The sequence below is a fragment of the Pristis pectinata genome, chromosome 38, assembly GCF_009764475.1.
Source record: "Pristis pectinata isolate sPriPec2 chromosome 38, sPriPec2.1.pri, whole genome shotgun sequence".
Lineage (NCBI taxonomy): Eukaryota > Metazoa > Chordata > Chondrichthyes > Rhinopristiformes > Pristidae > Pristis > Pristis pectinata.
In genome coordinates, this window is record NC_067441.1 from 657380 (window position 1) to 674557 (window position 17178).

At 52.5% G+C, this 17178-nt stretch overlaps 1 protein-coding gene across 2 annotated transcripts in view; it reads right to left on the bottom strand.

Annotated features, from left to right (window-relative positions):
• The window catches only part of LOC127586968 (neurexin-2-like), a 760879-nt gene that overhangs the window by 533497 nt on the left and 210204 nt on the right, over positions 1-17178 (bottom strand). For both annotated transcript variants that reach the window (XM_052045024.1, XM_052045023.1), the window contains one exon: positions 10790-11091. In XM_052045024.1, the coding sequence (XP_051900984.1) occupies positions 10790-11091 (302 nt within the window). The remainder of the gene's footprint in view (positions 1-10789; positions 11092-17178) is intronic.

The following is a 17178-nucleotide window of genomic DNA, read 5'->3' on the forward strand; positions in this document are numbered from 1 at the left end:
AGTAGGTAAAGGCAAGACAGGCATGAAGCGTTATTCCCCCTAAACGCCCCCTCCCTCCACCACCGGCGCACAGTGGCTGCAGGGTGCACTGTTTACACAACGCCCCGCGGTTACTCACCCAGGCTACTCCGACAGCACCTCCCAAACCCACCACCTCTCCCACCAAGGACAAGGGCAGCGGGTGCAGGGGAACACCACCACCTGCAGGTTCCCCTCCCAGTCACACCCCACCCTGACTGGGAAATATCTCGCTGTTCCTTCACCGTCACTGGGTCTGAACCCTGGAACTCCCTCCCCAACAGCACCGTGGGAGCCCCTTCCCCACATGGACTGCAGCGGTTCAAGGAGGCGGCTCACCACCTCCTTCTCACGGGGCAGTAAATGCAGCCACCACCACCCCCCCACCCCCACCCCGAGTAAATAACATAAATCTCAGCTGCGCTTCAGGTTTTCTGAAGGTAGGAGAAGGCAGGAGTATGCAAGGAGCCGCATTGTTAAACAGAGACGCCTTGACGAGGGTTGGAAGTGACAGCACGGAGGGGGACAGAAAACAGTTACAAACCGGACAAGCTGGCAACCAAGATGTCGGGCAGATGCTGCAGAAGGCAGCCCTGAGTGTCAGTAGCAGTGACAGGCGGGAGGCGAATCTCAGAGAGGTCGGCGAGGCTCCTGAGGGGGAGGGGGGGGAGGGTAGCGAGGGCCAGAGGAAGCAAGGAGAGCTCGCAGAAGGTAACCGATTTGGACAACTCAATAATAATGGCCTCTGAGAGCAGTGTAGAACAACACCAGGGCTCTGATAGATGGACGTTTGAGGATACAGGCCACAGTGCAATCCACATCTTACTAAAACAAATGTAAACGTTACGAAGCCTTCAGAAACCCGATATTGGCAGCTCGCCTCCTGTCTCACTGGAACATTTGAAGGTCCTTCAGTAACAGCCCAGGCAAAGCCACAACCTGACACATCAATTATTCTCCTCACTGCAGGCACTGGAGCCAATCTGCTTCAATATTGGAATAACCTCGTCTCACAAATGCTTAAAGTCACTTGTATGTCAGTGTATCCTTGCTCTACACTGTCCCATCACACACTCCCAGGGTCAGACACAGGGTGAAGCTCCCTCTGCACCGTCCCACGTCCCATCACACACTCCCGGGGACAGACAAAGGATGAAGCTCCCTCTATACCGTCCCATCACACACTCCCGGGGTCAGACACAGGGTGAGGCTCCCTTCACACCGTCCCATCACACACTCCCGGGGTCAGACACAGGGTGAAGCTCCCTCTACACCGTCCCATCACACTCTCAGGACAAGCATCTTTGTCAGCATGGAGCAGTTGGGCCAAAGGGCCTGTTTCCATGCTGTGTGGCTCTATGACAAGCAGATAACCCAAAGCTGGGAGTGAAGGCTGGGGACAGTTTAGAGTCATAGTCAGACAGCACAGGAACAGGCCCTTTGGCCCAATATATCCCTGCCAACCAAGATGCCTATCTAAGCCAGTCCCATTTGCCTGTGTTTGGCCCATATCCCTCTAAACCTTTCCCATCCATGGACCTGTCCAAGTGTCTTTTAAATGTTGTTAATGTACGTGCCTCACCCACTTCCTCTGGCAGCTCGTTCCATATACGGACCACCCTCTGGGTGAAAACTTGCCCCTCGTCCCCTTTAAATCTTTCCCCTCTCACCTTAAACCTGTGCCCTCTAGTTTAGGACTCTCCTACCCTGGGGAAAAGACTGTGACCCTCCATCTTATCTCTGCCTCTCATGGTTTTATAAACCTCTATAAGGTCACCCCTCAGCCTCCTTTGCTCCAGGGAAAACAGTCCCAGCCTGTCCAGCCTCTCCTTATAACTCAAGCCCTCCAGTCCCGGTAACGTCCCCGTGAGTCCCTTCTGCACCCTCTCCAGCTCAATGACACCCTTCCTGTAGCTGGGTGACCAGAAACACACACAACACCCCAGGTGTGGTCCTACCAATGTCCTCCACAGTTTGTGTGGGCCCTTTGGTTGCTGTGAGACATTGTTGCTGAGATGTGTCCCAGGACTAATGCCGGCTGCCAGTCCCTCTCACTGATGGGCGAGGGGTGGGCTGGGGAGGATGAGGGACGGAAACAGAGGGTCACGCTGACAGAGTTCAACGAGGAAAGGTGGGAGCTGGAGTACAGTAGGGTCTGGTTGGGCAGAATGGCCAGGATTTCTCTTTGACAGAATTTCTCACAGCCAAGAACTCAAGATTACAAGAACAAATGTGTGGTTCACTCCGACAAGATGGCTGGGAGGGGGGGCAGGAACTGGGGAGGGAATGTTGGCTAATACTCCGCATGTGATGGACACCTACCCCTTGCCACTCACTGACCCTGCACCTACAAGAGAAGGAAAACGACGAGAGGCAGCAGCCTGTCACTCAAGGACATGCACAGCCTCTCACTTGGAACGTCTCAAACACACCTCCATACTGTAGAATATATGGGAGACCATTCCACCCATTGCCGTGATGCCAGCCCAGAATACCAGGGTAAACCCCAGTTCCCAGCCCACAGAGGTCTAAGCTGCAGCGGTGTGCAGGTAAGAAATACAGTCCCTTTGTCCCCATCCACAGTCCTGTACCTGGGATCCGGAGAGATCCGGAGAGTCCGCTCGGAAGTGACGTGGCGTAGCACATGGAGGTGTAGACTTCACTCATACAGTTCAATACACCCCCACCGTAACACCAACACACCCCACCCCCCTCACCGTAATACCGACATACCCCATACCTTTCACCGTAACACCGACACACCCCACACCCCTCACTGTAACATTGACACACCCCATACCCTTCACCGTAACACCGACACACCCCATACCCTTCACTGTAACACTGACACACCCCACACCCTTCACTGTAACACCGACACACCCCACACCCCTCACTGTAACACCGACAGACCCCCCCACCCCTCACTGTAACACTGACACACCCCACACCCCTTACTGTAACACCGACAGACCCCCCACCCCTCACTGTAACACTGACACACCCCACACCCCTCACTGTAACACGACACACCCCACACCCCTCACTGTAACACTGATGCAGCCTGCACCCCTCACTGTAACACCGACACACCCTGCGCCCCTCACTGTAACACTGACACACCCCACGCCCCTCACTGTAACACCGACACACCCTGCGCCCCTCACTGTAACACTGACACACCCCGCGCCCCTCACTGTAACACCGACACACCCCGCGCCCCTCACTGTAACACCGACACATCCCGTGCCCCTCACTGTAACACCGACACACTCCGCACCCCTCACTGTAACACCGACACACCCCTCACTGTAACACTGACACACCCCACACCCCTCACTGTAACACTGACACACCCCACACCGTAACACTGTCACACCCCGCACCCCTCATTGTAATACCGGCACACCCTACACCCTTCACTGTAACACTCTGATACACACCTCAGCACACACTCACACACAGACCTGTGCACATGTACACACACACACAGATGTCCACATCAACATACACCTACATACAGACACATGCGTACACACAGACACACACCACAATTGCATCCTGTGAAGCCACAGACCAACACTTGCCCTGTGTTGACCCTAGTTGAGGGTGTTAGCCGTGGGTGAACACCTCTCTGCGGTATCAGGCAGCTCCACACCAGCTGCTACCCCGAGTATGTCCCCGGCTGTCTGGTCTCACTCTCTGAGCCCCTGCAACGGATCACATCGCTGAACCAGTCATAGATCAGTTGTCACACTTGACACAGTTTACTGCAACAATCCAATGTCTTAATCGCCACGTCCCTGACCAGGAGTTAATGTGCCCAGCAAAGATCGATCACCAAGAGCATTCATACTCCAGAAGGAAACCAGGTCACCCGACTCTTGTGGGGATTGCATTCTGTGTTCAATGGATTTAACATGCAGCTGCTAAAGATGGAATTATCTTACACACACTGCAGAGACTGCAGTGTCCTTAGAGCAAGCGACCCCAAAAGCAAGAGACATCGAGGAACTTTACCCTCCCGAAAACTCTGCATCTTGCTAACATGAGGTGATGCAGCAAAGACAGGGACATGTGTGTCTGTTGGAGTTTAGTGACCTTACTCTGACATCGAAGACCCCAAAGTGACCTGACAGGGGAGATGTGGAGGTGCTTCCACCAGTCGAAGAGTCACCAACAAGGGACATAGTTACAGGATGAGGGGAGGACATTTAACACTGAGGTGTGTAGAAATGTCTTTTATCGGGGGGGGGGGGGGGTGAACTTCTGGAATTCTCTGCCCCTGGGGGTGGTGGAGACCAGATCGTTGGATATATTTATGGTGGGGATAGATAAATGTTTGAAAGATCGAGAGACTGAGGGAGTTGAGGAACTGGCACAGAAGAGGAGTTGAGGACAGGTGTTGATCAACAGTAGTCGTGGTGAATAGTGGTGTGGGTTAGAGGGGCCGAGTGGTTCTTGGGTGCTGGGTCGTTAACACAGCTGCTGTCAAATTAGAGCCACATCAGGACAAGCTTCTCAACATGAACAAAAGCCAAGTCACAGAGAGGGAGGTTGGGAGGAGGAGAGAGGGAGGGGTTCAGGGAGGGAGTTCCAGAGCTCAGAGGCCGGGCAACTGAAGGCACATCCGCCAGTGGTGGGACGATGGGAATCGGGGCATGATTGAGAGGCTCGGATTGGAGGAGCAGAGAGATAGGGAAGGGTGTAGGGGCCGGAGGGGGTTACAGAGACGGGGAGGGGTGTGGGGGCCGGATGGGGTTACAGAGACGGGGAGGGGTATAGGGGCAGGAGGGGGTTACAGAGACGGGGAGGGGTGTAGGGGCCGGAGGGGGTTACAGAGATGGGGAGGGGTGTGGGGGTCAGAGGGGGTTACAGAGATTTGAACTGGGAGGACGAGCAGTATATTGGATGGAACTGTGGTTTAATTGGGAGCCGGTGGGGATCAGTCCATGGTTGGGGGGTGGAATTGGATGAATTGGTGATGCAGGAGAAATGTGGTCTGGGGCTCACCTGGGGTCAAACAGCTGGGCACTGGCCCAGAGCCCAGAGCAGTGAACGGTGAGCACTGTCCCAGAGGAGGGAGCGGTGGACAGTGAGCACTGGCACAGAGCAGTGGACAGTGAGCACTGGCCCAGAGGAGGGAGCAGTGGACAGTGAGCACTGGCACAGAGCAGTGGACAGTGAGCGCTGATACGGGAGTCAGAGCCCAGGAGGCTGTCGTCCCGTGGCAGAGGGTGAAGGGGAAGGTCGGGTGGGTTTGGATGCGAGGAAACCTGCGATTCAATGGCAGCCTTCACATCAGTGCAGTCGGCTACTTGTACACAGCAGGATCCCACAAAGTCAGACGAGAAAATGAGACTAGACACAGGCTCTCGACCCTCTGTTCACTTAAAGACTGAACCCTCCGCCTACAGAGACTGAACCCCTCCGCCTACAGAGACAGGTTACGGAAACTGCCCTGCCCATGATTGCCAGAAATTGCCGAGAGTTATGGACACGTCACAGAAAGCAGTCTCCCCTCCATGGTTTTGGACAGGGACGTGAATCGGAAAGGTTCAGAACATTTTGGGCCAAACACAGAGAAATGGGACTGGCTTAGATGGGCACCCTGGTCGGCATGGACCAGTTGGGCTGAAGGGCCTGTTTCTGTGCTGTAAAACTCTGTCTACACTTCTCGCTGCCTCAGGAAAGCGGCCGATATAATCAAGGACCCCTCCCACCCCAGACCAAGGACCCCTTCTCTCCTCTCCCATCAGGCAGAAGATACAAAAGCCTGAAAGCACGTACCACCAGGCTCAAAGACAGCTTCTATCCCGCTGTTATCAGACTCTTAAACGTACCTCTTGCGCAGTAAATATGAAATTTTGACCTCCCAATCTACCGTGTTATGACCTGGCACCTTATTGTCTGCCTGCACTGCACTTTCTCTGTGACTGTAACACTATATTCTGCATTCTGCTGTCACTTTTCCCTTGTACTATCTCGATGTTTTGAAATGATCTGCGTGGATGGCATATCGGTATATGTGACAGCAATAAACCAACTGCAGAGGGCAGCGAGCTGGCTTCGGAGACATCCTGTACCATCCTGTCCCTTTAACTGAAACCACGACAGGACGCTCAACACAAAACCGTGGACTAAACCTGTAATATCGTCCTGTCACTCACCAGTGCTGTTGCTAGGATACCAATTGCAGTAATATTTGCAGCTTTAAAGAGCCGGTATTGATTTGGGCCAATTTCCTCCCAGTTCAATACCGCGTGTTAAGTACATGTAATTATTCCAGCCCATTTGGGAGATGTGAGCAGGCTGCGTGGAATACTGAGAGGCCCAGGGCCGGGAAGCAGACAGGCTCCCACTCTCAGCCCCACAGGCCACCCCAGACTGCGCACAGAGAGATCCCACACACAGCTCTGACCCAGAGGAGCAGCTGGAGTGGGACTGGTTCAGAGAAAGACACCAAACTTCAGCTGCCTTCAATAATGAACCTCACTCACCCAGGGTGGAGTCTTCCTACACCCCTCCCTGTTCCTGTAACCCCCTCTTGGCCCCTACACCCCTCCCCGTCTCTGTAACCCCCTCCGGTCCCTACACCCCTCCCCGTCTCTGTAACCCCCTCCGTCCCCTATACCCCTCCCCACCTCTGTAACCCCCACCTGCCCCTACACTCCTCCCCGTCTCTGTGACCCCCCCCCACCTGCCCCTACACCCCTCCCCGTCTCTGTGACCCCCCCCCCCACCTGCCCCTACACCCCTCCCGGTCTCTTGTGACCCCCCCCACCTGCCCCTACACCCCTCCCCGTCTCTGTGACCCCCCCATCAGCCCCTACACCCCTCCCCGTCTCTGTGACCCCCCCCACCTGCCCCTACACCCCTCCCCGTCTCTGACCCCCCCCACCTGCCCCTACACCCCTCCCCGTCTCTGTGACCCCCCCACCTGCCCCTACACCCCTCCCTGTCTCTGTGACCCCCCCCCACCTGCCCCTACACCCCTCCCTGTCTCTGTGACCCCCCCCCCCACCTGCCCCTACACCCCTCCCTGAGACCCCCTCCCTCTGCAGCCCGACTCCCCAGGTTCCCCTTGTTCCACCACTGACGGCCGTGCCTTCAGCTTCCTGGGCCCCAGGCTCTGAGATTCCTGCCCTCCCAACCCCCGCCTCTCCGTCCTCACTCACCACGCTCCTTGGCCGCCAGCCCTTCTCCCCCCTTTGACAGTGCTACTGCCTAGTGCCTCATTGAAGGGGCTATATAAGTGGAAGGGGTTGTTGTCGTACCTTCTGCCTTTTTCCATACCGTATCGTCATTGTCGTACAGCGGAGAAACAGGCCCTTCGGCCCATCGTGTCCGTGCCGACAGTTTTGCCGATCTACACTTGTCACACTTGCCTGCAGCAGGGCGGTATCCGTCTATACCTTGTCTATTTAGGTGTCTAAATGTCTCTTAAACGCAGTGACTGTATCTGATTCCAGCCCCTCTTCCAGCAGCACGTTCCAGGTATCACCCACTCTCTGTGTAAAACAACTCACCCCTCAGATCCCCCTTGAACCTCTCATTGTAAACCCACACCCTCTTGCTTTTGATCCCCTACCCTGGGAAAAACATTCTGACTGTCTACCCTACCTGTGCCTCTCATAATTTTATCTACCTCCATCAGGTCTCCCCTCAGCCTCCGTCGCTCCAGGGAAAACAGTCCCAGCCTGTCCGACCTCTCCCCATAACAGAAGTCCTCCAATCCAGGCACCATCCCGGTGAAATGGAGACACTGGAGATGGCAGACACTGGAACCTGGAGCAACACACGAGATGCTGGAGGAACTCAGCAGGTCTGGCAGCATCTGTGGAGGGAGATGGACAGTCGCCATTTCGGGTCGAGACCCTTCGCCTGGACTGGAGGTTCCTCCAGCCTCTCGTGAGATGCTTAACATCCTGGTGAATCTCCTCTGCACCCTCTCCAGCACCCACATCTTTCCTACAATGGGGCGACCAGAAGAGCACACGGCTCTCCAAGGGTGGCCACGTCAAAACCTGCAACATAGATTGGGGAAAGACCCAGAAATATTCCATCTGGAAGCTCTCAGGCTGGTAATACCTCATCACCATTTCCTAGAGCTCCATAATTAATACAGTAATGCTGTATCACTGAAGCAATTAATCCCATGCATTTAATAATATTATAATCACCTTCAGCAAACCACTTAATTTAATAAACTTTTGCTGCAGATCCATTCACAATAATAACTCATAATTACCGGTCAGGGACTACAATAAAGCCTTTGTGTTAAAGGTCTATTGACAGTAATTAGACCCGTTAAATCTCATGTGTTTGTGTCTTACTGGCTTTAATCTTTCTCCCTTGCAGGGCCCCACCACGAGAAAAACACTCACTCTGCCCTGCGCTTGGGTGCAGGTTCAAGGACAGCTTCTATCCCCCTGTTATAAGACTATTGAACGGTTCCCTAGTACGATAAAGTGGACTCTTGACCTCACAATCTACCTCGTTATGACCTTGCACCTTATTGTCTGCCTGCACTGCACTTTCCCTGTAGCTGTGACACTTTACTCTGCATTCTGTTATTGTTTTTACCCAGTACTGCTTCAATGCACTGTGTAATGAATTGACCTGTACGAACGGTATGCAAGACCAGTTTTTCCACTGTCCCTCAGTACAAGTGACAATAATAAACCGATCCCAATTCCCTTTTCAATCTCCTCTCCTGGCTCCTTTTCTCCAAATGTGGGGCTGCAGGTTCCAGCGACCTCAGAGTCCTGATGCTCAATGATGGGGATAGTGGGGCTTTCCAGATGCTCACCCAGCATCTGCAGCTTTTCTTGGTTTACACCTTCTCGGACCTATGTTCCTTAATTAACCCTTTTCTTAATCTTCCTTTCTACTCTTTGAGCACATACACCCTCAGATCTCATGCACCCACGTACAGTTGTCCCATTTATTCTGACTCTCCTCATTCTCCCCTGCAAAACATAACACAGCACAGCACAGGAACAGGCCCTTCGGCCCACCGTGTTGTGCCGAACTAATTAAACTAGTAATTAAAAACCGAACTAAACTATTCCCTTCTGCCGACACAATGTCCACATCCCTCCGTTCCCTGCACATTTATGTGCTTATCTAAGAGCCTCTTAAACCCCTCTATCGTATCTGCCTCCACCACCACCCCTGGCAGCCCGTTCCAAGCACCCACTGCTCTCTGTGTAAAAAAACTTGCCCCACACATCTCCTTTAGACTTTCCCCTCTCACCTTAAATGCATGTCCTCCAGTATTGGACATTCCGACCCTGGGGAAAAGATATTGACTGTCTACCCTATCTATGCCTCTCATAGTCTTATAAACTTCTATCAGGTCTCCCCTCAGCCTCCACCGCTCCAGAGAAAACAACCCAAGTATATCCAATCTCACTTTATAGCTCATGCCCTCCAATCCAGCCAGCCATCTGGTATGCTCGCAAAATCTATTCACTGCACTCAATAAAAAATCCCCAGATGCAGAGACTAGACTTGAACTCACATTCTGATGTATGGTCCAGGACCTGAAGGGGTAACTGTTTCTCTCCCCACAGATGCTGCCTGACCTGATGAGGATCTCCAGCACCTGCTGCTTTTACTCGAGCTGATGCTGAGGTCCTCACACCCTGAACCCTGTCATTTAACCACAGTTACCACATCAGTAGCAGGTCTGTCCCCCACTTCAAACCAACCAAATTCTGCTGTAAAACCTACCTTCAACCATCACAGTCGCACAACTTTTCCAAGAAGCTAATTTTCTTCTCAAAGAAGGTTTGTGTGTACCTGTGGTATCTGGGGAGATATGGGATCAAGAGGATGCTACACTGCCAGAAGAACACAGAACAGTACAGCAGAGGAGCAGGCCCTCTGGCCCACGATGTTGTGTCAAACTAACTAAACAGGCAATTAAATGCCTAACTACACCAATCCCTTCTGCCTACACAATGCCCCTATCCCTCCATTCTCTGCACATTCATGGGCCTATCTAAGAGCCTCTTAAACACCACTATCGTATCTGCCTCCACCCCCACCCCTGGCAGCCCGTTCCAGGCACCCACCACTCTCTGTGTTAAAAAAAAACCTGCTCCGCACATCTCTTTTGAACTTCTCTCTCCACAGGTGCTGCCTGTCTTGTTAAGGATCTCCTGAGAACTCTGAGCTATTTTACATCCCACAACCAACATCTCTAAAACAGATCGGCTGGACGTCAGTACGTGAGGACTTGCTGTGTACAAGTTGTCTGCATTCTGTTCCCCTTTGTCTGGACACAAAAGGCATCAAGGGAGAGCGCGGGGAGAGGGTGCAGGGAGAGCGCGGGGAGAGGGTGCGGAGACAGAGGACCAGCTATGATCGTATTGAATGGCGGGACAGCATCGAGGGGCCGAATGGCCTATTCCAGCACCAGATGTTTGTGTTCTTCTGCCGAATTGATTTAACTCTTGACATGCCAAACAAACTCCCCTGCATGTGGCAATGAACACCAGGCTGACAGCTGCCCACCCCCTCTCTGAGTTAACCCTAAACAGTGGTGGGACGTTTCCTTCACATTTGACCTGAACCACCACTGGGTCCCAGCTTCGTTGGGGGGAGCGGGGGGAATGTCGGACTGGTCTTTCCGGAGACACTGAATGCCATTGTGAACGATCTGTGCTGGGCAGGACCAGTGTTCCATACTCAGGCGAGACACGGAGAGAGTGAGGGGGCGGAATGGGGTCCCAGGAGGGAGAGGTTACTCAGGGGTCATTACCTGACGGAGATTGCGGGTGACCCTCACATCATGCCAGCTGTTGTCGTTGAACTTGCCGTTGACCGGTTCCACCAGTGCCTCGAAGGCCCCCGAGCCCAGGTTGATGACCAGTGAGACAGCTCCGTTCTTCAGAGCCAGGTTGACGTAGTCGGCTGACTTGCCCGTGTGCAGGATGAGCCCGTTGCGTTGCAGGGTCTTGAAGGAGAGTGTGATCTCGTCGCTGCTGCTCTGGATGGGGTTGTGCGAGAGGTCGTAGCAGAAGAATTCTGTCCCCTTGAAGGTGGCCACGGATTCCTCTTTGGCTGCAGAGAGAGAGGAGGAAAGGAGAAGAGTTAGTCATAGAGTTCTACAGCATCAGAGGCAGAGGGTTATAGAGTTATACAGTGTTGGAGGCTGAGGGAAGACCTGATAGAAGTTTATAAAATTATGAGAAGCACAGATAGAGTAGACAGCCGGTATCTTTTTCTCAGGGTCGAACTGTCAAGAACTAGAGGGCGTGCATTTAGGGTGAGAGGGGAAAAGTTTAAAGGAGATGTGTGAGGCAGAGGATGGTGGGTGCCTGGAACGGGCAGCCAGGGGTGGTGGTGGAGGCACATATGGTAGCATTTAGACAGGCACATGACTTTCACTCTGTTTCTCTCTCCACAGATGCTGCCTGACCTGCTGTTTCCAGCATCCTGTTTTTATTTCAGATTTCCAGCAGCTGCAGGTTTATTTAATTTTCTTCCCTTCATTGTATCCACACTCAGCGACCTTCTTTGCAACCAAAATTAACTTTGTAAATCTTCTTCTGCTTCTGAGAAAGTCGAAAACGTGAATCGTTAACAGGGTTCCTCTCTCCACAGACGCTGCTTAACCTGCTGAGTGTTTCTATTCTATTTATATCGTTTGAGATCCATCTTCCAGTTCTTGAACTGTTAACACAAGTGGCTCCTGGTCCAGATGGAATCATATGTCCCTGCTGTGCCCCTCCCCAGAGCACACTCTCCCCCCACCCTGACACGCCCCTCCCTGGGTGACACACTCCCCCTCCACCCAGATGCGCCCCTCCCCGGGGGGGACACACCCCCGACGCGCCCCTCCTCGGGGGACACACTCCCCCCCCCCACCCAGACGCGCCCCCTCAGGGGACACACTCCCCTGAAGGCCCCTCCCCGGGGGCACACACTCCCCCTCACCCAGACGCGCCCCTCCCTGGGGGACACACTCCTCCCTGGGGGACGCACTCCACCACCCCCCCACCAAGACAAGCCCATCCCCGGGGGGATACACTCCCCCCCCACCCAGACATGCCCCTCCCCGGGGGGACACACTCCCCCTCACCCAGACGCACCCCTTCCCGGGGGACACTCTCCCCAACGCGCCCCTCCCTGGGACACTCTTCCCCCCTCCCCCCACCCTGACGCGCCCCTCCCCGGGGCACACACTCCCCCCGACGTGCCCCTCCCACTAACATTCCCTCTCTCTGACACAGACACTCCTTCCATCACTTCCCTCTGGGTAACACCGAAAATCCACACCTCCGTCCACTATTGACCAAAGCCATCCCTTTATTGTCTTCCTAATCCTCAGACAGTTCAACAGAGAACCTGCAGCAGTCGGGGGGATCTCCCAGGCACAAGGCAGAGGGACACCCTAACTCCCCGCCTTCATCTGGAACAGTGTGAAATCTCCAATCTCATCTCAAAGCTTCAATTAATTCCAGGCTTAATAGCTGTTAAATGATACATTCCCGCAAGTGCATTTTAAGTTTTTTGATTATCAAGAATCTTCTCCTGAAAGATCGCAGATTAACACTATATTTAGTATTCCAAGGGAGCAGTAATTAAGATTGATTAAACATTCAGGTACCTTTTCCCTCGGTCAAAAGCAGAGTCTCAAATTCTGAGTGCAGATCTCAGTAAACAACAGCACCCTTATGCTAAGCTGTTCGGAGTCATGGGGTGTGGGGGTGTGTGGGTGTGGGGGTGTGGGGGTGGCTGGTGAAAGGCTGGCGTTTCGGAGACCCCATTCTTTGTTCTGTGCCTTCTCGAACTGCGACGTCAGGCTTTGTCCTGGTGACATTGATCCAACTCTGCATCTCCTTAACCTCAAGAGCAGAGCAGAGTGAGGGCAGATCAACACTGCTCAGCATAAAAATTGGCAGGGAACTGTTTGATTAGGATATGGTGGATCAGCCCTCGACCTCCAGGCCAATACTGATCCTCAAAACACAAGAGGCTGCTAGTGCTGGGATCTGGAGCAACACACAAAATGCTGGAGGAACTCAAAGCTCAACAAGGAGCTCATCCAGCCTTTGGTGTGCTGCACGATGTACCCTCAACCAGCTTCACAAACGAAGAGCACCTTGCCACTCAGAAGTCACTCTATACGGGATCTTGCTGTGCATACACGAGGCTCTTTGGAGAGGAGGATGAGAGGTGACTTGGTAGAGGTGTACAGGATAATAAGAGGCACAGATCGAGTGGACAGTCAGAGACTTTTTCCCAGGGCAACAATAGCTAACACGAGGGGACATAATTTGAAGGTGATTGGAGGAAGCTATAAGGGAGATGTCAGGGTTTTTTTACACAGAGAGTGGTGGGTGCGTGGAACGCACTGCCGGCAGAGGTGGTGAGGGCAGATACATTAGGGACATTTAAGAGACGCTTAGATAGACACATGAATGACAGAGAAATGGGGGGCGATGTGGGAGGGAAGGGTTAGATAGATCTTAGAGCAGGGTAAAATGTCGGCACAACATCGTGGGCCGAAGGGCCTGTACTGTGCTGCAGTGTTCCAAGAGGTAATTCTCATCCTACAACATTTTCTTTCAATCGTGAGAAATTGGAAGTTGTTCAGAGGGACCTGGGAGTCTTTGTATGTGAATCACTGAAAGCTGACATGGAGCTACAGCAAGGAATATGAAGGGCCAGCAGTGTGTTGACCTTCACAAGACCTCGGGTCCAGGAGTTGGGACGCCATGTTACAGCTGTACGAGACGTTGGTTAGACCACACTTGGAGTGTCACCCAGCTATTGGAAGGATGTCATTGAGCTGGAGAGAGAGCAGAAAGGATTCACGGGGATGTTACCGGGACTGGAGGGCTTGAGTTATAAGGAGAGGCCAGACAGGCCGGGACTGTTTTCCCTGGAGTGAAGGAGGCTGAGGGGTGACCTCATAGAGGTTTATAAAACTGTGAGGGGCATCGATAAGGTGGAGGGTCACAGTCTTTTCCCCAGGGTAGTGGGGAGTCTAAAACTAGAGGGCACAGGTTTAAAGTGAGAGGGGAGAAATTTAAAAGGGACCCGAGGGGCAAGTTTTCCCACACAGCAGGTGGTGGGGATATGGAACGAGCAGCCAGAGGAAGCGGTAGAGGCGGGTACAATTACAACATTTAAAAGGCACTTGGACAGGTACATGGACAGGAAAGGTTTGGAGGGATATGATTCTGGATATGATAGCAATGCAAAAAGACACATTTCACTGTGTGTTTCAATGTATGTGACCAATAAATAAATATCTTAATGTGGGCCAGTGGGATAAGTGCAGATTGGCATCATGGTCAGCATGGACGAGATGGGCTGAAGGGCCATTTCTGTGCTGTACCATTCTGTGATTCTATGAAAGTGAATCGACCAGAGGGCAGCCAGAGCCCAACCTCTCCTCACAACGTTTAACTACACAGTCCTACAATTCTGTCTTCTCCGTGGTTTTAATTGCCTGCTGTTATGGCAACCACAGCAGGGCATCCCACTGACATTCCTCGTTAAACGCTGTGGCAACTCCTCAAGATCAGATCCAATTACTGGCGTGCTTAATTATAGGGTGGCAGTGGCCCAGATGATCTGGATGAAGGAACTGACGGCGTTGTGGCCAAGTTGGCAGACGATACCAAGATAGGTGGAGGGGCAGGTAGTGTCGTGGAGGCAGGGAGTCTGCAGAAGGACTTGGACAGGTTGGGAGAATGGGCACAGAAGTGGCAGATGGATACAGCGTAGGGAAGTGTGAGGTTGTGCATTTTGGTAGGAAGAATAAAGGTGAAGACTATTTTCTAAATGGGGAGAGAATTCAGAAATCAGAGGTACAAAGAGACTTGGGAGATTTAGTCTGGGGTTCCCTGAAGGTTAACTTGCAGGTTGAGTCGGCAGTAAGGAAGACAAATGCAGTGTTAGCATTCACTTCGAGAGGACTGGATTACTGAACACAGAACATGACAGAATAGAACAGGCCCTCCGGCCCACAATGTTGTGCCAACATTTTATCCTGCTTTAAGATGGCTAACACGAGGGGACATAATTTTAAGGTGATTGGAGGAAGATATAAAGGGGATTTCAGGGGTAAGTTTTTTTTAAACACAGAGAGTGGTGGGTGCGTGGAACACACTGCCTGCAGAGGTTGAGAGGGCAGATACATTAGGGACATTTAAGAGACTCTTAGATAGGCACATGAATGATAGAAAAATGGAGGACTATGTGGGAGGGAAGGGTTTGATAGATCTTAGAGCAGGATAAACTGTCAGCACAACATTGCGAGCTGAAGGGCCTGTACTGTGCTGTAATGTTCTCTGTTCCATGTGGGATCTATCTAACCCTTCCCTCCCACATAGCCCTGCATTTCTCTATCATTCATGTGTCTATCTAAGAGTCTCTTAAATGTCCCTAATGTATCTGCCCCTCCTCCCCACAACCTCTGCCAGCTTATAAAAGCAAGGATGTAATGCTGAGGCTTTATAAGGTGTTGGTCAGACCACATTTAGAGTATTGTGAGCAGTTTAGGGCTCCGTATCTAAGGAAAGATGTGCTGAGCCTGAAGAGGGTCCAGAGGAGGTTTACAAGAATGATCCTGGGGATGAAAGAGTTAACATGTGAGGAGCGTTTGCTGTCTCTGGGCCTGTACTCAATGGAGTTCAGAAGGACGAGGGGGGATCTCATTGAAACCTACTGGATACTGAAAGGCCTGGATAGAGTGGATGTGGAGAGGATGTTTCCATCAGTGGGAGAGTCCGGGATCCAAGGGCACAGCCTCAGAATGAAGGGGCGTTCCTTTAGAACTGAGATGAGGAGGAATTTCTTCAGCCAGAGGGCGGTGAATCTGTGGGATTTGTTGCCACAGAAGGCTATGGAGGCCGTTATTGGGTGTGTTTAAGGCAGAGATTGACAGGTTGTTGATTGGTCAGGGGGTTAAGGGTTATGGGGAGAAGGCGGGAGAATGGGGTTGAGAAAAAAATGCAGCTACGAATGGCCGCATAGCCTAATTCTGCTCCTATACCTTCTAGTCTCATGGTCCCTCAGAAGCGCGGACATTTGCTCGGGTTGACCCTCACTTTTCTGCAGGAAGGTGGGCACCTCTGACAAGGACCATCCCCACCGCCCCTCCACAGGACAGTGGGTGTCATTGTGAATCCCCACAGTCCGCCTGGTCAGAATGCTCGACACAGGGTACAACTCCTTCAGAGCTTCAGAGGGCAGCACTGCCCAAAAACCGGCCCTTCCCTCCCTCTCACCTTTCAACCCAAGAGCCCCGGTTGGGGTTGGTTTGGGTAACAAACCTGTACCTTCACCGTCACCGTAGAGTGGTGAAGAGATACAGCATGGAACCAGGCTCTTTGGCCCATCGAGTCCACATTGACCACTTTGTCTACCTGCACTGCACTTTGGACAGTTTCTATCCCACTGCTATAAGACTCTTGAACGGACCTCTTGTATGACAAAGGTGAACTCTTGATCTCCCAATCTACCTCGTCATGGCCCTTGCACCTTATTGTCTGCCTGCACTGCACTTTCTCTGTAACTGCAACACTTCATTCTGCATTCCGTTACTGTTTTTCCCTTGTACTACCTCAATGTAATTATGTTTGGAAATAATCTGTATGGATGGCACACGAAACAAAGTTTTTCACTGTACCTCGATACATGTGACAATAATAAACCAGCCATTTACACCAATCCTACATCTGTCCAAATGAAGGGTCTTGACCTGAAACGTCGACTGTCCATTTCCCTCCACAGATGCTGCCTGACCGCCGAGTTCCTCCTGCATCTTGTGTTGCTCCAGATTCCGGAATCTTCCGTATCTTGTGTCCATCAAACCTCCCCCTGCTCCAAGGAGAACAACCCCGGCTTCTCGTCCAACCATGGAGCTGAAACCCCTCATCCCTGGAGTGACAGTAGTAAATCTGCTCTGTAGTCCGGGCAGGGACTTCAAGTCCGTCCTACGGCGTGGTGGCGAGAAAAGATGCAACTTCCAGTGTGTGGTACAGGTTCAACATTTCCACCCAGCCCCTGCCAAGTTCAACTAATCCCTTCACCCGCACATGATCCATGTCCCTCCATTCTGCCTATCTGCCTCCACCACCACCCCTGGCAGCACATTCCAGGCACCCACCACACTCTGTGTAGAAAACTTTC